Below are 24,710 nucleotides of genomic sequence, written 5' to 3'. Positions count from 1 at the left end.
TGTATTTATAAAATATTTTATTTTATTTTTTTATAACTTCTTTTTAATGTCGATTTTTGAGACAGAGAGACAGAGTGGGGAAGGGGAAGAGAGAGAGGGAGACACAGAATCTGAAGCAGGCTCTAGGCTCTGAGCTGTAAGCACAGAGCCCAATGTACAGCTCTAACTCATGAACTGCGAGATCATGACCTGAACTGAAGTCAGTCACTTAATGAACTGAGCCACGCAGGTGCCCCTAAAGATTTTACTTCATTTTATTTATTTATTTTTAGAGACAGAGAGAGAGTACAAGTGGAGGAGGGCCAGAGAAAGAGGGAGAGAGAGAATCCCAAGTAGGCTCCACAGTCAGCATGGAGCCCGATATGGGGCCTGAACTCACGAACTGTGAGATCATGACTTGAGCAGAAACCAACAGTTGGACGCTTAACCGACTGAGCCACCCAGGCGCCCCCCTAAAGATTTTATTTTTAAATAATCTCTACACCCAATGTGGGGCTCAAACTTGCAACCCTGAGATCAAAAATCACATGTTCTACCGACTGAGCCAGCCAGGCACCTGTTTCATTTTTCAAATGACAGTCATTGGACGCCTGGGTGGCTCAGTCGGTTAAGTGTCTGATTCTTGATCTCAGCTCAGGTCATGATCTCATGGTTCGTGAGATGGAGCCCCAAGTGAGGCTCTGTGCTGACAGTGTGGAGCCTGGTTGGGATTCTCTCTCTCCCATTCTCTCTGCCCCTTCCCTGCTCACGTTCTTTCTCTCTCTCTCTCAAAATAAATAAGTAAACTTAAAAAAAAGATTAAAATGATAATCATAAACTGCAACATATTCAGCAAAGAACATTACGATTATATGAGGTCTGCAAATATGCTATGAGGAGTGTTTGAAGACCTAAGATGTATCACTTGGAGAAAAGAAGACCTGTCAGGCAGCATGATAGCTATGTGTGCAGTGGTAGGGACTGTCACTTAGAACAGGCCTACTCCATGTGGCTAGAGTGAACCAGAACCAACAGGAAGTATTAGAAGCAAATATTTCTACTTAGTGTGAGGAACACTTTCCTCCCAGCTCTCACTGTCCAGCAATGTTATGAGCTGCCTGAAAAAGTGGTGAGCTCCTCACTACTGGACAAAGCCTGGAAAACTAGCCATCAAGGATGTTTTTAAGGCTATGGGCCAGGACTGGTTGGCTGGTCCACCTCTGAAATTGCTGAGGTCCCATGAAGTTATCACAAGCAACCCAAATCCAGCCTGTATTCTCCAATCTTCCTTAATATGTCTATGTAATTTTATATAACTATCTTAGTCTCACATATTTAGATTTTTCTCTAAACGTTTTCCTCCCTTGCTCTGATTTTAAGTTTGAGAGTTAGAATGATCTTCTAAGGCTTTGGCATCTCTCTCACCCAACACACATCCACATACGTGCGTGCACAGACAGGCATACCCTAAGACCAAGGCCATCTACCTTTACTTATTATTTACTATTTGCGCTCCTCCATCTCTAAATTCATTCTGCTAGTCCTGTGTTTTAATGATGTGATTATTCCTTTATTTCATTTAAATCTCTACTTTCTTGTGGCCTAATGCACGCTGGACTGAAGCCTAATTACTTTTCCTATCAAAACAGAACAGAACTACCATTTGCAACAACATGGATAGAGCCAGAGAGTATAATGATAGGTGAAATAAGTCAGTCAGAGAAAGACAAATATCATAGGATTTCACTCTAATGTGGAATTTAAGAAACAAAACAAAGGAAAAGAAGAGACAGAGAGAGAGAGAGAAATCAAGAAACAGACTCTTAACTACAGAGAACAAACTGATGGTTACCAGAGGGGAGGAGAGTCGGGGGATTGGTGAAATATGTGATGGGGATTAAGGAATGCACTTGTAGTGATGAACACCAGATGATGTATGGGATTATGGAATCACTATATCGTATACCTGAAACTAATATAACACTGAATGCTAACTATATTGGAATTAAAACAAAAACTTAAGTCAAAAAGACCAGAATAGAACTACAACGCAATTACTTTAATTCTTCTACTTTCAGCAATAGCTAAGTTGGGCGACCAATACTTACCATCAAACTGATAGTGCATGGTTTGATGGATGCGTTCCGTGACACTGGCCAGCCAGTCTTGGAAGGACAGGGTCACTTGAGCCTCATCTAACAGCTGACCACAGGCTAGGAAAAACAAACAAAAAAACTTTTCAGTAATTTTTATGGGTTTTTTTGCAAAAACAACAGTTAACTGAAGTCTGAAAAAGCTGCGGATTTTGTACAGAAAAGAGCAACAAGCTGAAATTTAAAGAAATTAGATACGTTAAATGAAATGGAAAATTCTAGGATTTTTTTTTTTTAAACATTTATTTTATTTTTGAGACAGAGAGAGCATGAACAGGGGAGGGTCAGAGAAAGAGGGAGACACAGAATCTGAAACAGGCTCTAGGCTCTGTGCTGACAGCTCACACGGGGCTGTCACGGGGCTCGAACCCACAGACCGTGAGATCATGACCTGAGCCAAAGTCGGACGCTTAACTGACTGAGCCACCCAGGCGCCCCTAGGATTTTTTTTTTTTTTTTTTTAAGAATCCATCTAGAGGGGTGCTAGGTTGCTCAGCTGGTTGAGCGTCTGACTCTTGGTTTGGGCTCAGGTCATGATCTCATGGTTAGTGTGTTCAAGCCGAGCACCGAGCTCTGTGCTGACTGTACAGTGCCTGCTTGGATTCTCTCTTTGCCTCCCCCCCTGCTCACTTTCTCTCTCAAAATAAATAAATAAACTTAAAAAAAAAAAAAAAAGAATCCATCTAGAAAAAAATTGAAAAGTTGTGATTATTAACCACAGAAGGTTTGCAGCCTTTCAACATTAAACTGCAAATTGGAGGAGAGCCTCGCTGGCTCAGTCAGTGGAGCATGTGACTCTTGACCTTGGGGTCATGAGTTCTATCTTTACATTGGGTGCAGAGATTACTTAAAAATAAAATCTTTGAAAAAAAGAAAACTCCAAACTTAAGAATGGGCTTGTATAATGGTTGCTTTAGAGATCTATAAATCAGGAGATAAGGATGCCACAACTACTATTCATTTGAAACTAAAATTCTCATTAGGTAAATGTATTTAGTGATAATTTGGATGAAAATCTATTTTATTTTATTTTATTTTTCCTTTGTACCAAAGGAAGTGATGAAAATCTGTTAAAAATCTTCTACCTGATATTTTTGATTTACTTCTTGACCTTCCAAAAACATTTATTCCTGGAATATGTCAGTTCTTAGCTAATTGGTTAATTAAGATTTGGTTTTGTATTATATGCTATTTATGTACTGATCTTGTCTTTAAAACCACAGTATGAGTGCAGGGATGATATCTAGTTTTTAATCACTCAGCCATAATATATGAGAGTTAAGAAAATGTTGATCCCCAAATGTATGGGCCTAATTATGCTGAATAGAAAAGTAAACATATAGGCTATGTTCAAATTAAGTTATTTTGTCTCATAAGTTCAGAAAGATAACCATGCTACTGCTTTTAGGTATGTTTTCAAACTTCATTTTTTTTTTAACGCATGTTGACTTTTAATTGATTGATTGATTGATTAAGTAATCTCTATGCCCAACATGGGGCTTGTACTCACAACCCTGAGATCAAGAGTCACATGATCTACTGTCTGAGTCAGCCAGGTGCCCCAAACTTTAACTTGGGAGAACAGATTATATTTGCCTTTCTCAGCGAATATTTATCCCTGCAGAATTATAAAATATATTTCTTCAAGTTTGAGGCTCCACACCAACTGCATGTGGGTAACAAGCAACAAAAGGAAAATATCTTATAGAACATGTGCTGCCAAAACATGAAGGAATCTTTGCTGCGTTTGTCGTTAAAAAGACACTATTTGGGTCTGGGTATGATTTGAAACCAGTGGAACAGAATAGATCGCAGCCTCAGTGCCTGCTCGTGTTTATCTTACCACTCTTTGGGGGATAACATGCAACATTTCTTTTGATTATATTGCTTTGGCTTCTTTAGGATGATTTTCCACCTCTTTAGCCTACCCTGGCTAAGGGAAACTTACCCTGCCTTTTTAATGAAGAAGCAACCACAGGTTTTTTCAGGCCACTTTTCCTTAGATTACTGCTCACTGCATCCTGAGGCAGCAGTGAACTGTTCGTCTGTGCACCTAAACCACACATCATTATAGTGATTTAATAATTTAATAATATGTCTGCAGAATATAAATCAATTCAATATTAATTTCTCAAGAGTCTAAAACATAAAATGTCTTTGCTAAGGTCTAAGTTAGCTTCAGCTTCTAGAAGGAATTAACATTAGCATTAATACATAACATTTTAAGTTTTATATGCTCTTTACTGGAAATTGGGATGTGGGTGTGGGACCTAGAAGTGAAAAGAAGAAAAAAAATTCACCCACTGTTCCCACTTCTCAATCACTATCAATTTTCTGGTGAACTACCAGAAAAATTGTGTGTGTATGTGTAGCTGATTTTGCTGGTTTAGTGATTTTAAGTAACTGTGATTATCCCAGGATCACCAAATTTAGCAAAAAAAAAAAAAAAAAAAAAATCTAAATTTCAAATAAATGGCTTTTTAATGTAGGTATGCTCCAAATAATGCATGGGACATACTTATACTAAAAATTATTGTTTGTATGAAAATCAAATTTTACTGAGCATTCTGTATTTTACCTGAGTTATCTAAACATTTCTTTATACTTTTTTATAATAATTTTTAATGGCTGCCTAATATTCTATCAAGTTAATTTATTATGGTTTATTTAACTACCCCTAGCGGTTGGCCCTTATTTGTTTTTAATTTTTCAATATTATAAATAATTGTAAAGTTAACATCTGTGGACAAAATGTATTTCCTGTATCAAGGATTATTTCCTCAGAATCAGGACTACTGAGTCAAAGGATAAGAACTTTTTTTTTTTTTTTTTTTTTGCTTTCAGGTTTTCTTGGGAAAGACCAATAAATAAACATTTAACAACAGTCTCTGCTCTATATTGCTGCCAGAATTACTTCTCGAAAACAGAAATGCCCATGTCACTTTTTTCTCCATCTTTCTCCAACATCCCAGCATCAAAACTCCTGTGCATGACCATTTGACCCACTTCCAAAAATACTCCCTCTCACCACAAAAATCTTCCTACTTACATGTGTAGACTGGTAGTATTTTTCTTTTGTTTAGAGTCTAGGACTTGCAACACTTATTTACAAAAGCACTTCACTATTTTCATATTGATTTATATGACTCCTTAATTGCCACTGGTACATTTACATTAAAAAAGAAAAAATATATATATGATGCCACATGTTGAAAATACAGATAAGAAACTATACTCTTAAATTAGTGCAGAAGATATAATTAACCATTGTCACAAATTTTTAAAAATGCTCTATGGATGAAAACTTCATAACACTATCCTATGGCAAATTAAGGTGTAAAACTGGCCCAAATATTTAAGGGATAAATAAAATACACAATAATAAAAGGAGAATCTGGTTGGATCTTATACTCGGCCAAAAGAACCAACTCTTAGCTCAATTTCACAAAGAATTATCAATGAGGGATAAAACTTTTTTCAGGAAAAAGACATAACAAACATTATTTCTGCATTTGCTAAGATTGAGTGAAATACATAAAATACAGTAAAACAATCTCTAAAGACAACACCACCAAACAAATGAAACAGCTGCTCACCAGGTACTTCCTCTTTTTTCCTCTTCTTTGGCTTAGAGGCAGTAGACTCACAAGCTGATACTGTCGATTCTGAATGGCAACCTAACTGGGGCACAATAACCTCTTTAAGACCTAAAATATAACACATTTCATAGTTAATACCATCCAGGAGTAAGTATGGGACCCCACCTAGAGAAAAATTAATTTATAAAACACAAATTATGGAGTGATTGCCTGCTTTAAAATAAATTCCTAGGGGCGCCTGGGTGGCGCAGTCGGTTAAGCGTCCGACTTCAGCCAGGTCACGATCTCGCGGTCCGTGAGTTCGAGCCCCGCGTCAGGCTCTGGGCTGATGGCTCGGAGCCTGGAGCCTGTTTCCGATTCTGTGTCTCCCTCTCTCTCTGCCCCTCCCCCGTTCATGCTCTGTCTCTCTCTGTCCCAAAAATAAATAAAAAATGTTAAAAATAAAAAAATAAAAAAAAATAAATTCCTATTTATTTATTTATTTATTTATTTAGAGAGCACACGCATGAGCAGGGGAGGGGCATAGGGAGAGGGAGAGAATCTTAAGCAGGCTCCATGCTCAGCATTGAGCCCAACTTGGAGCTCAATCTCATGACCATGAGATCACAGCCTGAGCTGAAATCAAGAGTCGTTGGATGCACAATTGACTGAGCCACCCACCCCTAACATAATTCCCTTTAAAGAACTCCCCAACACATAGGTTTTTGTTCATGGACCATTAACATGATAAAAGACTCTACAGAGAAATAACACTAAAAAGTTGGGAGTTACTGCCAACTAAAGATCATTAAGAAATGAAAATAAAAAGCATCTATAAGATAAAACTATGTAAAAAACCACAGCAAAAGATGATGTAGTCTTTAAATGTCTTTTGAGCAAGGTATTAGTTTTCCTCATCTTCAAAGATGAGAAACAAGCAAGCAAGCCAAAATAAAAGTGTTTGTTTGTTTGCTCTTTGCTTTTATTAATATAGGGCATCTATGAAAGAGTTTAAAAAACACAACAAAAAAGCAAAGCAAAGTTAACTTTTGCTAGATTGATTGTCTCAGTGAAAATGCCCAAGTCTCTTGATCATTAATTTCAATCGACGAACCAACCAGCCAACCAACCAACTTTATGCAAGTGTGCTTACTGGGATTAAAAGAAGGAATGCTTTTCATTTGAATTATCTAGCAACTGCTTCTGAAGGTTGCTAGGACAATCTCCAAATGCCATCAGGGAACTCTTTCATTGCCATTTTAGAAAAACAGAGTAACTGTGTCAACACACCACCTACCGCTGGAATCAAAATTTAGGAAGTCTGAGAATTCCTGAGCCAATGTCTCATCACTGGCAAAGGCACAGATGCAAGCAAAGAAATGAATACACCTCTGGGCCACCTCATCCTTGGAGGCATTCGACTTATGCGATTTCAGAGCCTGGCAGGAGCAGAAGAACCGGCGCTCGGGCAAGCTTTTGGCACTGATTTTCTGCACAAAGGATGTATGCAAATACCCCAAACTATGCTTCTGGCTTGCCTTGCATTTCACCACCAAAATGTTTTTAGTAATCCTCTGTACAAGGGGACCTGTGGGCTCTGTGGCCAGCTGCCAGATGGTCTGCTTGGTTTCTGGGGAGGCCTGCATTGCATTCAGGACTGAGCTTTTCAGAGTCAGAGGGGTGGCTTCTGCCTGGCAGTTCACTGCCAGCTTGATGTGCTGGCACTGATTCTCCACAACGCTCTGGGTGGCAGCTTTCAGGCATGAGGGGACATAACATCGTCCAGAGCTCAGCTGAGTGATGATTGTCCCATCCACCGTCTGGATTGTCGTCTCTGACACACCTAGCTCCACAAAGCACCGGTGATCGGGGCCCCGGTCTCTTTGCCGCACCGAGTAAACCTGCAGATCAGAGCCTGTTATGATTTTGACAGCTTCAACACTAGGCTGCTTCCGTGCACCGTAGCGGAATATGGTTCCACATGTCTTGTTCTTACAACTCAGTCCCCGGGTTCCATTGTATGTGCCGCATCGGGGACACTTTCTGATTCCCCTCAGTGTGGCCTTCCCCAAATCAGACAAGAAAGCTGGGACTTTAGTCCTCAGAGAGTTTGGCTCCATTTTTCAAAGGCCCTAGAAAGAGCAATAAACCCATCAACATGAATACACACTCATACATACACACACACCAAGTTAAAATCATTTATAAGATTTAGTACAGAAAATAAAATGTAAAGAAATAATCTACCATTTTCAAATTGTACCCTCATAACAGAACATTCACTTAAGCCATCAAGCAAAAGGAAACTTTGCCTTTCACATTATTATATATTTTTAAAAACCTAACAACTAAAGCATTTCTCTAGGTTCAGCACTGTTTTCTACAACAACCTAGATTAGTTAACCTAATTTTTACATGCACAGATGTTGAATTTGAATAAGAACTGGAGAGTTGGAGAGATGAGTTCTTTCCTTTCCAACATTTCCCATAAAACGCAAGCCTATCCTACCTGTATCAGCTGCCACAGCATCCAGAATACAGTGTAACCTGAATCCATAAGACCTGAAAGGTGTTTCATTAGTTTAGGATGATCATAGAAGACAGGCAAAGACACAATCATTTGCAGAGTAAATGATACTGTTTAACCCAAAGTCTTTTGAAGTTTGAACTCTATGGTGTAACAATGCAGACATTCTGCCTCCCCTTTCTTGGCCAGCCAATGGCAAAGCTCCTGCCCAGTGTTCCAGAGTCGAAGATTCCCAACTGCCCTAAGTGGAGATCTTGGCAGTCTACAAAACAAGAAAAAATGTTAAAGTTATACAAAAGTCTCTCCTCTTAGAATAGGAATCTAAGTCTTCCATAGATATTTGAAAAATATTTGACAGAAATTCTTATGGAAATGCTTGGCTTGTACTTCTAATTTAAAGCAGGTAAAACAGTGCTAATGTCATTCATTACACAGAGAGTTGTCAAGAACACCCAGAGCCATGATACATAATCAGCCAAATACTCATCCTTCTTAATAATAATGTATTGCATCTTAGAGTGCTTTATGCTAGTCAAAGCGCTTTCACATTATTTCATCAGAACCTCACAATACTAGGATCTCATTTGAGCCAAACAACCACCACTCTTCACATGAAAATTAAAAAGCTAAGTAACTTGAGGCACCTGGCTGGCTCAGTCAGTAGAGAATGTGATTGTTGATCTTGGGGTCATGAGTTTGTGCCCCACACTGGGCATAGAGATTACTTAAACAAAACAAAACAAAACAAAACAAAACAAAACAAAATAAAACAAAACATGGCTCAGCTGGTTGATCCTCTGACTCTTGGTTTTGGCTCAGGTCATGATCTCACAGTTCATGGGATTGAGCCCCGCACTGGGCTCTAAGCTGACAGCACAGAGCCTGCTTAGGGTTCTCTCTCTCTCCTTCTGCCCCTCTCCCCTACTCTCTCTCTCTCTCAAATAAGCTTAAAAAAACAAACAAACAAAATGCTAAAAAAAAACTTAAAAAAAATTTTTTTTAATGTTTATATATTTATTTTTGACAGAGAGATAGATAGAGAGCAAGTAGGGAAAGGGCAGAGAGAGAGGAAGACAGAATCCCAAGCAGGCTCTGCACCATCAGCCCAGAGCCCGATGCTGGGCCTGAACCCACGAATCGCAAGATCATGACCTGAGCCGAAACCAAGAGTCGGATGCCTAACCAACTGAGCCACCCAGGCACTTCTTAAAAAATTTTTAAATTTATATAAAAAGTAACTTGCCTGAGGTCACCCAGCAAAATCAGCAATGTGGTTTCCAGTGTCTGTTAGGAAGAGTGTGAATCTCTGCTTTTAATTTCCCCTCTAATATTATGAAAATTTTCAAATATAAAAAAAAACAGAATTACACAGTGCACCTCCATATGCCCACCCACTAGATTCTACAATTAACATTTTACTATATTTGCTTTATCACATATCTATTTATTCCTTTCTCCATCCATCAATCCCTCTTATATTTTACTGTATTTCGAAGTAGTTTGCAGACATCAATTCAGCATGCATATTATTAATTAAAGTTCAACATTAAAAAAATTTTTTTAATGTTTATTCATTTTTGAGAGACAGAGCATGAGCGGGGGAGGGGCAGAGAGAGAGGGAGACACAGAATCAGAAGCAGGCTCCAGGCTCTGAGCTGTCAGCACAGAGCCCAAAACGGTCTCAAACTCACGAACCAATAAAATCTTTTTTTTTTCTTAATGTTGAACTTTATGGGGAGCCTGAGTGGCTCAGTCGGTTAAGCGTCCGACTTTGGCTTGGGTCATGATCTCACGGTTTATGGGTTCCAGCCCCTCATCAGGCTCTGTGGTCCAGCTCAGAGCCTGGAGCTGGCTTCGGATTGTCTTCCTCTTTTCTCTCTCTACCCGTCCCCTGCTCGCATTCTGTCTCTCAAAAATAAACGTTAAAAATAATAAAATATTTTATTAAGATGGGGGGGGGGGTGGCAGGCACCTGGGTGGCTCAATTGGTTAAGCGTCTGACTTTGGCTCAGGTTATGATCTCACGGTCTGTGGGTTTGAGCCACGCATTGGGCTCTGTGCTGCCAGCTCAGAGTCTGGAGTTCAGATTCTGTCTCCCTCTCTCCCTGCCTCTTTCCCATTTGTGCGCGTGCTCCCTCTCCCTCTCTCTCAAAAATAAATAAACATTTAAAAAAAAAAAGTTTTTTTTTGGGGGGGGGGTGCCTGTGGCTCAGTTGGTTGAGTGTCTGACTCTTGATCTCAGCTCTTGTCATGATCTCATGGTTTGTGGGTTTGAGCCCTGCCTCAGACTCTATGCTGACAGTGCAGAGCCTGCTTGGGATTCTCTTTCTCTCTGTCCCTCATCACTCTCTCTCTCAAAAATAAACTTAAAAAAAATATTTAAAAATATCTTTTTTTTAAAGTTTGCCCAGGGGGAGGGGAGGGGCAGAGAGAGAGAATCCCAAGCAAGCCCCACATTCAGCTTGTAGGCTGATGCAGGGCTCGAACTCACGAATGGTGAGATCATGACCTGAGCAGAAATCAAGAGTTGGACACTTAACTGACTCAGCCACCCAGGTACCCCTTTAAGTAATCTCTACACCTAACGTGGGGCTTGAACTCACAACCCTGAGATCAAGAGTCATGTGCTCTACAGACTGATCTAGCCCGGTGCCCCAAATTTCAATATATATTTTTAAGGCAATCTGCTTGTGATGTTGAAATTGGCTGTTAGTATTGCTCTTGCCCCCTGACCCCAAAGGATGATGTTGATGAAGTATTTTCCTTCCACATTTTCTATAGTCTATTTGCTAATCAACAAATTGTAAAGTACAAATAAGGAAAGTCTAAGAATGCCCACGTTTTCATTAGTGCTATAAATTAATGGCCCAACTGTAATATGTGTTGTGATGTATCCACTAAGTGAATAAAGCTTTGTGAAATATAATCTATTGCAGTTTTCCACCTTGGCACTACTGACATTTAGGGCTGACATTCTTTGTTGTAGGGAAGAGTTCTATACATTGTAGAATGTTTGGTAGCATCCAGGGTCTCTACCCACTAGATGCCAATAGCAGTCAACTCTTCCTCCCTATGTGTTAAACAAACAAACAAACAAACAAACAAACAAACAAACAAACAAACAAACAGTTTCCAGATATTGCTGAATGTCCTCTGGGAGGCTAAGTCACCCATTAAACACCCCTAATCTAGGAGAGCCAGGGTGGCTCAGTCTGTTAAGTGTCTGACTCTCGATATCGGCTCAGGTCATGGTCTCACAGTTGGTGGGATCAAGCCCTGCATCAGGCTCCATGCTGACAGCATGAGCCTGTCTGGAATTCTCTCTTTCCCTCTGTCTGTTCCCCTCCCCCCACACACGCTCTCTCTTTCTCTCTCAAAATAAATAAGTGGGGCACCTGGGTGGCTCAGTCGGTTAAGCATCTGACTCTTGGTTTTGGTTGAGGCCATGATCTCATGGTGAGCCTGCACTGGGCTCTGTGCTGCCAGTATGGAACCTGCTTGGGATTCTGTCTGTCTCCCTCTCTCTGCCTCTCCCCCTGCCTCTCTCAAGATAAATAAATAAACTTTAAAAAAAGTTTAGAAAGGGGAACCCTCTTGCACTGTTGGTGGGAATGCAAACTGGTGCAGCCACTCTGGACAACAGCATGGAGGTTCCTCAAAAAAGTAAAAACAGAATTACCCCATACCCAGCAATAGCACTACTAGGAATTTATCCAAAGGATACAGGAGTGTTGATATGAAGAAACATATGCACCCCAATGTTAATAGCAGTGCTATCAACAATAGCTAACATATGGAAAGAGCCCAAATGTCCATCAACTGATGAATGGATAAAGAAGATGTGGTGTGTGTGTGTGTGTACACACACACACACACACATACACATACATATATACATATACATATATATATATACAATGGAACACTACTCAGTGATGAAAAAGAATGAAATCTTGCCATTCGCAACTACGAGGATAGAACTGGAGGGTGTTATACTAAGCAAAATGAAGTCAGTCAGAGAAAGACAGATACCATATGATTTCACTCATATGTGGAATTTGAGAAACTTAACAAATGACCATAGGGGAAGGGAAGGAAAAATAAGATACAAACAGAGAGGGAGGCAAACCATAACAGACTCTTAAATACAGAGAACAAACTGAGGGTTAATTGGGGGTGGACGACTGGGGGAGTGGGGATAATGGGTGATGGGCATTGAGGAGGGCACTGTGTTAGGGTGAGCACTGGGTGTTGTATGTAAGTGATGAATCACAGGAATCTGCTCCTGAAGCCAATACTACACTGTATGTTAGCTAACTTGACCATAAATTAAAAAAAAAAAAAAAAAGTTTAAATAAATAAATAACTAAGCTTTGAAAAAACAAAACCCTAATCCAGAGACATTAGTTTACACAGCATTTCCTTTCTAGGCCAATAAACTTCTTTAGCAGGTATTTTCATTCAGCCACACGTGGGTTCTTAAGAGAGAATGTTGTTCCAAAGTCAAAAGATAGAATATTTAGTTTGCTCTTTACCACCAGTTATTTCTTTGACCAAGTTTAACTTCTGAGTTTCAGGTTGGCTTTCATTTGCAAAATAAAAAATATATATGTATATATAAATAAAATATAAACATATAAAAATATATATAAATATATAATATATAATATATAAATATATACAAACATATAATATACAATATATTAATTAATATCAATATAATTATTTACATATTAACATATATTAATATATAAATATATTAAAATATAGAATATATAAAATATAATATATGAATATATATTTATATACATTTATACAAATATAAACAATAAATATATATTATATACAAATATATGTATAAATAAAAATATATATGAAAGAGCTTAATAAAAATTTATTTCTATTTTTAAAGAATTCTTTTTAATTTTTTAAATTTATTTATTTTGGAGAGAGAAGGAGGCATTCCTGTGCACATACATGAGCAGGGGAGGGGCAGAGAGAGAGAGAGAGAGAGAGAGAGAGAGAATCCCAAGTAGGCTTCATGCTGTCAGCTTGGGGCCTCACTCAGGGCTTGAACTCACAAACTGTGAGATCATGATCTGAGCCAAAGTCAAGAGTTGGACACCCAACCAATGAGCCACCCAGTCACCCCCGGAATTAATCAATTTCCAAATTACATTGATGATGATGACTTAGCATATCATTAAAATGGGAAAAAAATAACTTTGTTCATTAAGGGAGGAACTGGTTTGCCAATTATACATGGTGAAGCCTTAAGGTGCTGTAGTTTCAGCATCATCATAGGAATTCCACTCTCATTTTTTATTTTACTTTTGGGTTATTCTCTGAAGAGGGCAATTTGTTAGTATCTTTCAAAATAAAAAAATGCACACTTCTTTAAAAATAACTTTTAATTTGGGAATAACTTTAGATGTAAAGAAAAGATAAAAAAAATCGGAGAGATTCCTGTATACCCACCCAGCCTCCCCAAGTGTTAACATCTTTTTTTTTTTTAATTTTTTTTTTCAACGTTTTTTATTTATTTTTGGGACAGAGAGAGACATAGCATGAACGGGGGAGGAGCAGAGAGAGAGGGAGACACAGAACCGGAAACAGGCTCCAGGCTCCGAGCCATCAGCCCAGAGCCTGACGCGGGGCTCGAACTCACGGACCGCGAGATCGTGACCTGGCTGAAGTCGGACGCTTAACCGACTGCGCCACCCAGGCGCCCCCAAAGTGTTAACATCTTATCGAATCATGAGAGATTTGTCAACACTAAGGTTTTAACATTGGTACAATACTATCAACTCTACTACATACAGACTTTACTAGGATTCACCAGTTTTTCCACTAATGGCACTTTTTTTTTTTTTAAGTTTATTTGAGAGAGAGAGAGCACAAGGAGGAGAGGAAGAGAGAGAGAGGGAGAGAGAGAGAGAGTCCCAAGCAGGCTCTGCACTGTCAATGCACAGCCCCATGTAGGGCTCAGACTCAGTAACTGTGAGGTCATGACCCGAGCTGAAAACAAGAGTTGGATGCTCAACTGACTGAGCCATGCAGGAACCTCCTAATGGCACTTATTTAAGAATAATTTTTTTTTTAAGATTTTTTTAAAATTTAATTTAAAGTGATCTCTACACCCAACATGGGGCTCAAACTTAGAACTCTGAGATCAAGAGTCGCATGTTCTACTGACTGAGCCAGCCAGGCACCCCAACAATAAACTTTTTATTTTAGAATAATTTCACATTTTCAGAGAAGTTGCAAAGATAAAATAGAGAGTTCCCAGATACCTTTCACTCAGTTTCCCCCAATGTTAACATCATATATTATTATTATTTTTTTAACGTTTATTTATTTTTGAGACAGAGAGAGACAGAGCATGAACGGGGGAGGGTCAGAGAGAGAGGGAGACACAGAATCCGAAACAGGCTCCAGGCTCCGAGCAGTCAGCACAGAACCCGACGCGGGGCTCGAACTCACATACCGCGAGATCGTGACCTGAGCCGAAGTCGGATGCTTAACCGACTGAGCCACCCAGGAGCCCCAACATCATATATTATTACCACAGGACATTCGTCAAAACTAAGAAGCCATCATTAGTACATTATTAACTAAACTAGACTTTCTCCTTTTTTCTGTTCCAATCCAAAATACCACATTGCATTTGTCATGTCTTCTTAGTCTTCTTGGAGCTGTAGTTTTGTCTTTCCTGGTTGTTCATAATCTCGGTAATTCTGAAGAGTCAGGTATTTTATAGAGTGTCCCTTAATTTGGAGTAATCTGATGTTTTCTCTGCATATTTAAAAATTATTTTATTTTATTATTACTTTTTTTTAATGTTTATTTTTGAGAAAGAGAATATGCAAGCAGGGGAGGGGCAGAGAGAGAGAGAGGGATGGGGGATCTGAAAGGGGCTCTGTGCTGACAGCAGAGAGCCCAACATGGGGCTTGAACTCACAAACTGTGAGATCATAACCTGAGCCAAAGTTGGATGTTTAACCAACTGAGCCACTCAGGTGCCCTTACTTTTTTTTTTTTTTAATTAAAAATATTTATTTATTTATTGAGAGAGAGAGAGAGAGAGTATGTGTGTGAACAAGCAGGGGAGGGGCAGAGAGAGGTGAGAGAGAGAATCCCAAGCAGGCTCCATACTATTAGTGCAGAGCCTGCCACGGGACTTCAATTCACAAACCTATGAAATCATGACCTGAACTGAAATCAAGAGTTTCAGGCTTGGGGGGCGCCTGGGTGGCGCAGTCGGTTAAGCGTCCGACTTCAGCCAGGTCACGATCTCGCGGTCCGTGAGTTCGAGCCCCGCGTCAGGCTCTGGGCTGATGGCTCGGAGCCTGGAGCCTGTTTCCGATTCTGTGTCTCCCTCTCTCTCTGCCCCTCCCTGTTCATGCTCTGTCTCTCTCTGTCCCAAAAATAAATAAAAAACGTTGAAAAAAAAAATTAAAAAAAAAAAAAAAAAAAGAGTTTGAGGCTTGGGGCACCTGGGTGGCTCAGTTGGTTGAGGGTCCAACTTCAGCTCAGGTCATGATCTCACAGTTGGTGAGATTGAGCCCGGCGTGGGGCTCTGTGCTGATGACTTGGAGCCTGAGGCCTGCTTTGCATTCTGTGTCTCCCTCTCTCTCTGCCCCTCAACCACTCATACTCTGTCTCTCTCTCTCTCAAAAAAAAAAAAAAAAAAAAGAGTTGGAGGTTTAACTGACTGAGCCACCCAGGCGCCCCTCTGCCCCCTCTGCATATTTCTTTTGACACAGTAATTGCACTAATTAGAATTTATTTTACAGATATTCTCCCACATATGAAATGTGGGATATATTAAGGTTATTCACTAAAGCACTTTTGTAACAGCAAAACATTAGAAACAACCTAACGCCCACCAAGAAGGAACTAGTTGAGGGCGCCTGGGTGGCTCAGTTGGTTAAGCGTCAGATTTTGGCTCACGTCATGATCTCACAGTTTGTGAGTTCGAGCCCTGCGTCAGGCTCTGTGCTGACAGCTCAGAGCCTGGAGCCTGCTTCATATTCTATGTCTCCCTCTCTCTGCCCCTCCCCGACTCATGCTCTGTCTCTCTCTCTCTCAAAAAATAAACATTAAAAAAATTTAAGAAAAAAAAGAAGGAAGTGGTTGAATTATGGTATATCCATATAATTGGAATACTTTCCAAAACATAAAATATTCTACATTTATTTAAATAAAGACTGATGAAGTTTCTTATGTGTTGATTTTTCAGATCTTTAAGACATGTAGAAAAGCAAGGTATAGGGGCGCCTGGGTGGCTTGGTCAGTTAAGCGTCCGACTTCGGCTCAGGTCATGATCTCACGGTCCGTGAGTTCGAGCCCCGCGTTGGGCTCTGTGCTGACAGCTCAAAGCCTGGAGCCTGTTTCAGATTCTGTGTCTCCTCTCTTTCTGCCCCTCCCCTGTTCATGCTCTGTCTCTCTCCGTCTCAAAAATAAATAAACGTTAAAAAAAATTTTTTTAATTAAAAAAAAAAAAAAAAAAGAAAAGCAAGGTATAGAACAGCCAAGTATGATATGCTGTCAACGTATCAGGAGAAGGAAGGAAACATACATATACAATATACATATACAATAAAATAATTTCCTAAAATTTCTTTTTAACTTAAAAAAAGTCTCTTAAAATTATACAATATAAAAGCAAAATTTAGGGGCAAAAATTATCATTAAAAATATCTTATCCTATCTCACTTTATATACTCAAATAAATTCAAGGCAGATTAAAATGTTCAAGTATAAAAGTTGGAACTGTTAACATAGTAGGACAAAGGGAGGGGATTTAACATTTTTTAAGGATATCAGAATGATCATGGCCTAAATGACACAAACCCCAGAATCCTGACTGTATTAGTGTGTTTGTGTGTTTTTTTAAGAAACCTCTTTATTGAGGTATATTTTATAGACCACAAAATTCATCCATTTTAAGTATACAATTCAATGACAGTCATTATACTTACAGAGGTAGGCATCCATCACTACAGTCAGTTTGAGAACACTTCTATCACCCTAAAAAGACCCCTCTGGCCATTTGCAGTCAATTACCATTCCCACCCCCAGGCAATCACTAATCTGTCTTATTGTCTCTACAGATTTAGATTTTTTGGACATTTCATATAGATAGAATCATACAATATGTGGGATTTTGTGTTTGTATTCTTTCATTCAACATGCTGTTTTTAAGGTTGAACCACATTGTAGCATGTATTAGTAATTCATTCGCTTATATTGCTGAAAAGCATTCCATTGTATGGATATATCATTTTGCTTATCCATTCACCAGCAGACAGATAACTGTTCTGTTTCCAATTTGTGGCTGTTATCAACATGCTGCTGAGAACATTAACATGCAAGTCCCCATGTAGACAAGGATCTTCATTTCTCTTGGGTATCTAGATACCTAGAAGTAGAATTACAGGGTCATAGTTTAACTTAAACTTTTTAAGAAATGACCAAACTGCTTTCCAAACTGAAAAGCATTGTTATATTCATACCAGCAACATAAGAGGGTTCCTGCTTCTCCTCTTCTCTTCCTGGCCAACATGTATTATTATCTTCTTCTTTCAAAAAAAATGTTTATTGATTTATTTTGAGAGAGAGCGAGAGAGCAAGGGAGGGATAGAAAGAGAGGAAGAGAGAGAATCCTAAGCAGGCTCCTTGCTTTTAGCACAGACCCCTACATGGGGCTCACTCGCATGAACCACGAGGTCATGAACTGAGCTGAAATCAAGAGTCTGATGCTTAACCGACTGAGCCTCCCTGGAGACCCTTGTCTTATTATGGCCATTTGGTTATAGTAGGTGTAAAGTGGTACCTCCCTGTGCTTTTAACTTGCCTTTCTCTAACGAATAATGATGTGGAGCAACATATTACATGCTTCTTTAGCCACATCGATATCTTTGGGGAAATACTATCAAAGATTTTGCTCGTTTTACTTTATTATTAATTTTTAAAGTAGGCTCCACGCCCAACACCAGGCTTGAACTCACAACCCTGAGATCAAGAGTCAGACCCTCACCTGACTGAGCCACCCAAGCACCCCTCGCCCATTCTAAAATTAGACTGAGGGGGTTTGGCTGGCTAAATCAGTAGAGAATGCGACTCTTGATCTCAGCATCATGAGTTCAAGCCCCACATTGGGTTGTAGAACTTACTTAAAATAAATAAATACATACATACATACATACTGATTATATTTGAGTACATAAAAATATAAATTTTCTGCATGGAAAAATATATCATAAGCTAAGTACAAAGGTGAAAAAAAACTTGAAGAATAAAAGAAGTGCAAGGCTTGTACACTGAAAACTTCAAACGTCATCGAAAGAAATTAAAGACCTAGCAAAATGGAAAAGCATCTCATGCTTGCAGACTGGAAAACTAATATTGTTAGGAAGGCACTACTCCCCCAACTGATCTACAGATACAACGTAGTCCCTATCAAAATCTCAGATTTTTTTTGCAAACTGACAAGGTGGTCCTAAATTTTATATAGAAATGCAAGGCACCTGGTAGAGCCAAAACAATCTTGAGAAAGAAGAATATAGTACAAGGACTCACACTTCTTCTTCTTTTTTTTTTAATGTTTATTTGTTTTTGTGAGAGAGAATGAGAGAGAGTGAGCAGGGGAGGGCCAGAGAGAGAGGGAGACACAGAATCCAAAGCAGGCTCCAGGCTCCGAGCCACCAGCACAGAACCTGATGCGGGGCTCGAACTCATGAATCGTGAGACCATGACCTGAACCGAAGTCAGATGCTTAACCGACTGAGCCACCCAGGCGTCCCTCACACTTCTTGATTTCAAAACTTACTATAAAGCAAATTAAGGCAATGTGGACAGAGAAGACAAATACTGTATGATTTTACTTATATGTATAATCTTAAAAAGCCAAACTCATAAAACAAAGGATGGAATGGACTGCCAAGGATTGAGGGGTGAGAGAAATGGGGAGATATCAGTCAAACAGTGCAAACTTCCAGTTATAAGATGAATAAATTCTGGGGATCTAACGTACAGCATGGTGATTATCGTTAATAATAGTATATTATATTGCTAATATACGTCAGCTAATAGCCGAAAGCTGCTAAGAGAGATGTTTAACGTTCTCACCATACACAAAAATGGTAATTATATGACACGATGGAGGTGTTAGCTAATGCCTTGGTGGTAATCATTTTGCACTGTGTAAGTGTATCAAATCACACCAAACACCTTAAACTTACATGATGTTATGTCAATTATATCTCAAAAAAGCTGAGGGCCAAAAAGACAAGAAGGCACTGGCACGAGGGTAGATATACAGAGCAACAGCATATAATTAATTAATCAAGCATATAATTAAGAGGTCAGAAATAATCTCTCACATTTATGCTCCACTGATTTTTGACAAGGATGCCAAGATCATTTAATGGGGAAAGAATAGTCCAATGAACAAAAGGACTAGGACAAGTGGATATCCATCTCTAAAAGAATCAAGTTGGAAAAAAAAAAATTAAGTTGGACCCATACCTCACACTGTATACAAAATTTAACTCAGAATGGATCACAGACATAAATGTTAAGAGCTAAAACTATAAAACTCTTAGAAGAAAACGTAAGGGTAAATCTTTGTGACCTTGGATAAAGCAACGGTTTCTTAGATATGTCACCGAAAGCATAGATGACAAAAGAAAAAAAGAGAAAAATTGAACTTCATCAAAATTAAAAACATCTATGCTTCAACCAGCACCATCAAGAAAGTGAAAAGACAACCACAGCCTGAGAGAAAATATTTGCAAGTCATATGTATGATGAGGGACTTGTGTCCAGAATAGATTACAAGACTTTGTTACAAGTCAACAATAAAAAGACAGATAATCTAATTTAAAACCAGGAAGGGGCACTTGGGTGGTTCAGTCAGTTTAGTGTCTGACTTCAGCTCAGCTCATGATCTCATGGTTCGTGAGTTCAAGCCCCACATCTGGCTCCATGCTGACAGCTTGGAGCCTGCTTGAGACTCTCTCTTTATCCCTCTCTCTCTGCCTCTCCACCACTCATGCTCGCTCTCTCAAAATAAACTATAAAAAAATAAAAATTATAATAATAAAATAAAACCAGGCAAAGAGGGGTGCCTGGGTGGGTGGTTTAGTTGGTTAAATGTCTGACTCTTGATTTCAGTTCAGGTCATGATCTCACAGTTTGTGGGGTTGAGTCCTGTGTCAGGCTCTTTGCTAACAAAGGGAGCCTCCTTGGGATTCTCTCTGTCTCCCTCTCTCAAAATAAATAAATAACACTTTAAAAAAATCTATAGGGGTACCTGGGTGGCTCAGTCAGTTAAACATCTCACTTTGGCTCAGGTCATGATCTCATGGGTTCATGAGTTCTGGCCCCACATGGGGCTCCAGGCTGACAGTGCAGATCCTGCTTGGGATTCTCTCTCTCTCCCTCTCTCTGCCCCTCCCCCGCTAGTGCTTTCTCTCTCAAAATAAATAAACTTAAAATACACACACACACACACACACACACACACACACACACACACAAAGGATCTGAATGGATATTTCTCCAAAGAAAATAAATAGCCAAGAAACAACAAATGAAAAGATGTTCAACATCATGTAATCAGGAAATTGCAAATCAAAACCACAATGTGACGCCACTATACAGCCATTAATAACTAAAAAAGGCAGACAATAACAAGTATTGTCATGGATATTGAATAACTGGAGCCCTCACACATTGTTGATGGTATTGTAAAATGGCAGCCATTTTGGAAAACTGATTGTCGGTGGTTCCTCAAAATGTTAAACAGTGTTACCATATGACTTCCAAGAGAATATATATCCAACACAATTGAAAACACACAAAAATTTGTACATGTATGTTCACGGTAGGAGTATTCATAATAGCTAGAAAGTGGAATCAATCCAAATATCCAACAACTGACGAATGGATAAACAAAATGTGGCATATCCACACAATGGGATATTATTTGGCCCTAAAAGAGAATGAAATTGATACATGCTTTATGAACCTTGAAATATACTAAGTAAAAAAAGCCAGACACACCCCCGAACTGTGAGATCATGACCTGAGCCCAAATCGAGTTGGATGCCTAGCCGACTAAGCCACTCAGGCGCCCCCCCAAAAAGAAAAGTGATTTTAAACATCCAAAATTATGTCTTACAATAAGCAAGAGGCAAATTAAAACAAGACAATACTTTGGCAAAATGACAAAAAGGATAACTGTTATTACTGTGTTCATGAGGATGTGGAGAAGCAGGTATTGCACATTGTTGGTAGGGACATAAACTGCAACACCCTCTTTAAAGGGATGTAAATAAAATAAATGTATAACATATATTTTGACATAGCAATTCCACTTTTAAGATTTCATGAATTCTACTCTCACATGTACACAAAGCATGTACAGGGGTACTCCATGCAAAGTTATCCAGAACCGCACAAGAATGGAAACAGTCTTAAGAGCTGACTAAAAAATTATGGTGCAGGCATACAACATGCTACTATAAAGGGATTAAAAAGAATGAGATAGATCTATATGTACTGGTAAGGAACAAATATCAAGATATACTGTGGAGTGAAAAAAGGCACTTCATATATGATACTCCTGGTTTAAAAGAGAAAAAAACATAGGGTGCATGCACACACACACACACACACACACACACACACACACAATATGTCCATGGTCCAGAAGTGACTTAGAACTTGGGAAATAGTAGGAGGGAGACTTACATTTCACTGTTCTATACTATTTGAATTTTAAACATGAACTAGTATTACTTATTATAGATTCTATATTGCAAGCATATACAAACAGGTAACACAACTTGTAAAGAAACTGTATTTGCCAAAGAAAATGAAAACGCTCATTTGAAAAGATATATGCAGCTCTATGTTCACTGCAGTATTATTTATAATAGCCAAGATATGGAAACAACCTAAGTGTCCATCAATGGATGAATGGATAAAGACTTGGGTGAGCATGTGTGTGTGTGTGTGTGTGTGTGTGTGTGTGTGTGTAAAATGGAATACTACTCAGACATAAAAAAGAGGGAAATCTTGCCATCTGCAACAATGTGGATGGACCTCAACAGTATTATGCTGAAATAAGACAGAGAAAGACAAATACCATGTAACTTCACTTATATGTGGAATCTATAAAACAAAACTCATATATATATAAAAAGACTGGTGATTGCCAGAGGGGAAGGGGGTGAGAGGGTAGGAGAAATGGGTGAAAACGGTCAAGGGTACAAACTTCCAGATATAAAATAAGCAAGTCATGGGAATGTACTGCATGATGACTACAGGAGATAATATTATATTGAATATTTGAAAGCTGCCAAGAGAATAAATCTTAAAAGTTCTCATCACAAGGAAAAACAATTTTTTTTTTGTAGCTTTGTATGGTGACTGATAACCAGACTTATTGTGGCCATCACAGTGTATACAAATATTGAATCATGTTGTACATCTGAAACTCATATGTTACACATGAATTTTACCTCAATTAAAACAAACAAACAAACAAACAAAGCACCTGGGTGGCTCCGGTGGGTTGAGTGACAGACTCTTGATTTTGGCTTAGGTCATGATCTCATGGTTAGTGGGTTTAAGCCCTGCACCTGGGTCTGTACTGACAAGTATAGAGCCTGCTTGGGATTATCCCTCTCCCTCTGCCCCGCCCCCCCCAAGATAAATAAATAAATTAAAAAAAAAAAAAAAGGTAAGAAAAGAACCTGTATTTGAATTCTGCCTAAAAAAAGAGGTCTCTTTTCGTCAAGTTCACAAAACAGCCTCCTCAGCAAGATGGTGTAAAGGGACTGGTGCTGGCAGAGCTAACCCACCCACGATTCCTGGAAGTGGTGCATTTTCATCCAGGTACTGTTCAGCTGCAAAGCCGTACAGTTTAGGGGATACAGTTTAATGCTTGTGAAGCAACAGTAACTCAAGAGAACAAATGATTATCATGAATAAAAAAACTTGATAACTTTTACTGAGTACACGTAAGCCCTTCCCATGCATTTACTCAGGTATTGCTCACCACGATCCAGTAAAGTGGGTACTATTTACCATCTTACAGTTGAAGAAATTGGCTCAAAGATAGTGATTTGATGAATGCTCACTGCCAGCAACCAATCTAACGAGAGTTTGTAACTGATAGGATTCCTTGTCAAACCACAAGGGGAAGGGACATGCCTAGTAGCCAGGACTCCCGACTCCTGCGCCAGACAGCTTCTATCAGACCCGCGCGGCTTCGGAGTAGCAGAGGAAGGCCAAAGCAGCCCTGCGGGCACGAGTCTGGGAACCCCGCTTCCGGGAACCGGCCCACCCCAAGAAGTACCACTCGGGGACCTGCTTCCCGGCATCCTTCCCGCGCGACTGCTCACTTCCGGCCCTAAGTGGGCCCAAGCATAAGCATCACCTGGCCAGCACCCTGCTCCTTGGGCACGCTCTCCGCCGGGATTCCTGGCTTTACACCCTCGTCCCACCGCCGCCCCCGCCTTCTGTCAACACAGCCCCCTTTCCTGCCCTGCGCCCCCCGCCTCGGCCCCAGGGCCCGAAGCTGATGACCGCCCTCACCTCCTCTCTCTTCGCCTGCCGCGGCCTTTTACAAACGCGTCCAAACTGTTCGCTGTAACAACAGTCGTTATTGGTCAGGGCCGCCCACGCGCGGTAAATACCCGCCCACTCCTTTCGCGTTGTCTGATGGGAGTTGTAGTTTACTCCTGTAGGCGGGTAAGAATTGCGGCGGATTGCCTTGGTGGAGTCTGAGCTAACCTGGAGGCTGTAGCGCTCAGTGGGGCCAGAGTGCTTCTGGCCGACCCTGCTGGGACAGAAGACACCGATAGGGTTCTAGGGCTAATCATGACTGCTTCAGCCCTGAGAGAACCCTGTTTCTGGTAGAATTCATTGGTAATTGATTTAAAAACTCGCCTAAGATGATCTGTATTATTACTATGATTTATCGTTTTGTCAAGGGAGGTCATGTTCCAAAGTATTCACTGTTTCTAATACTTGTGTGTTTGTATCAAGTTATCTTTTTCTACCTTCATCACATGCTGACATACTAGAACGTTTTCCCTTGTAATGAATTGAAATCGGCTTCCTATGTGTTTTAGTTCTGTTCCTTGGAATCACACAGAATAAATCTTTGTTCATTATTGAAGAAAGCTTCTGAGTGCAGTGTGTTAAGGATGAGGCCTGTGTGTTGGAGAACTCTGGAATGAGATTTCCTGAAGTTTTGGGCCTTGATTCTTATTTATAGGGGTGGCACGGTGGGCAGGTTGTGTAAGAACCTTAGTCTTCTCATCTACTAATAAGAGAAATGGTTCTTTCCAGGACTCTAATTTGCTATATTGTTTCTCAAACTGGAGGAAAGTGGATTAGGGCACACTTTTCCAGAGTATTTTTCCAATTTTGTGACTCTGTTTTGATTATAAG

General features: G+C 39.7%; 1 protein-coding gene across 4 annotated transcripts in view; it reads right to left on the bottom strand.

Annotated features, from left to right (window-relative positions):
• The window catches only part of C9H2orf42 (chromosome 9 C2orf42 homolog), a 34,572-nt gene extending 10,602 nt beyond the window's left edge, over nt 1–23,970 (bottom strand). Inside the window, exons 1-7 of one of the 4 annotated variants that reach the window (XM_058683815.1) lie at nt 17,756–17,823; nt 17,222–17,661; nt 8,220–8,499; nt 7,008–7,842; nt 5,729–5,839; nt 4,081–4,185; nt 2,088–2,192 (exon numbers count right to left, since the gene is read on the bottom strand). In XM_058683815.1, the coding sequence (XP_058539798.1) occupies nt 2,088–2,192; nt 4,081–4,185; nt 5,729–5,839; nt 7,008–7,830 (1,144 nt within the window). In that variant the 5' untranslated portion in view covers nt 7,831–7,842; nt 8,220–8,499; nt 17,222–17,661; nt 17,756–17,823. Of the gene's footprint in view, nt 1–2,087; nt 2,193–4,080; nt 4,186–5,728; nt 5,840–7,007; nt 7,843–8,219; nt 8,500–17,221; nt 17,662–17,755; nt 17,824–23,849 lie in introns of those variants that run through there. The other 3 variants (XM_058683812.1, XM_058683813.1, XM_058683816.1) reach the window with 3 other exon arrangements.
• Nucleotides 23,971–24,710: the final 740 nt, after the last annotated feature.

The sequence above is a fragment of the Neofelis nebulosa genome, chromosome 9 (genome assembly GCF_028018385.1).
Source record: "Neofelis nebulosa isolate mNeoNeb1 chromosome 9, mNeoNeb1.pri, whole genome shotgun sequence".
NCBI lineage: Eukaryota > Metazoa > Chordata > Mammalia > Carnivora > Felidae > Neofelis > Neofelis nebulosa.
This window is presented reverse-complemented; position numbering and strand designations above follow the sequence as displayed.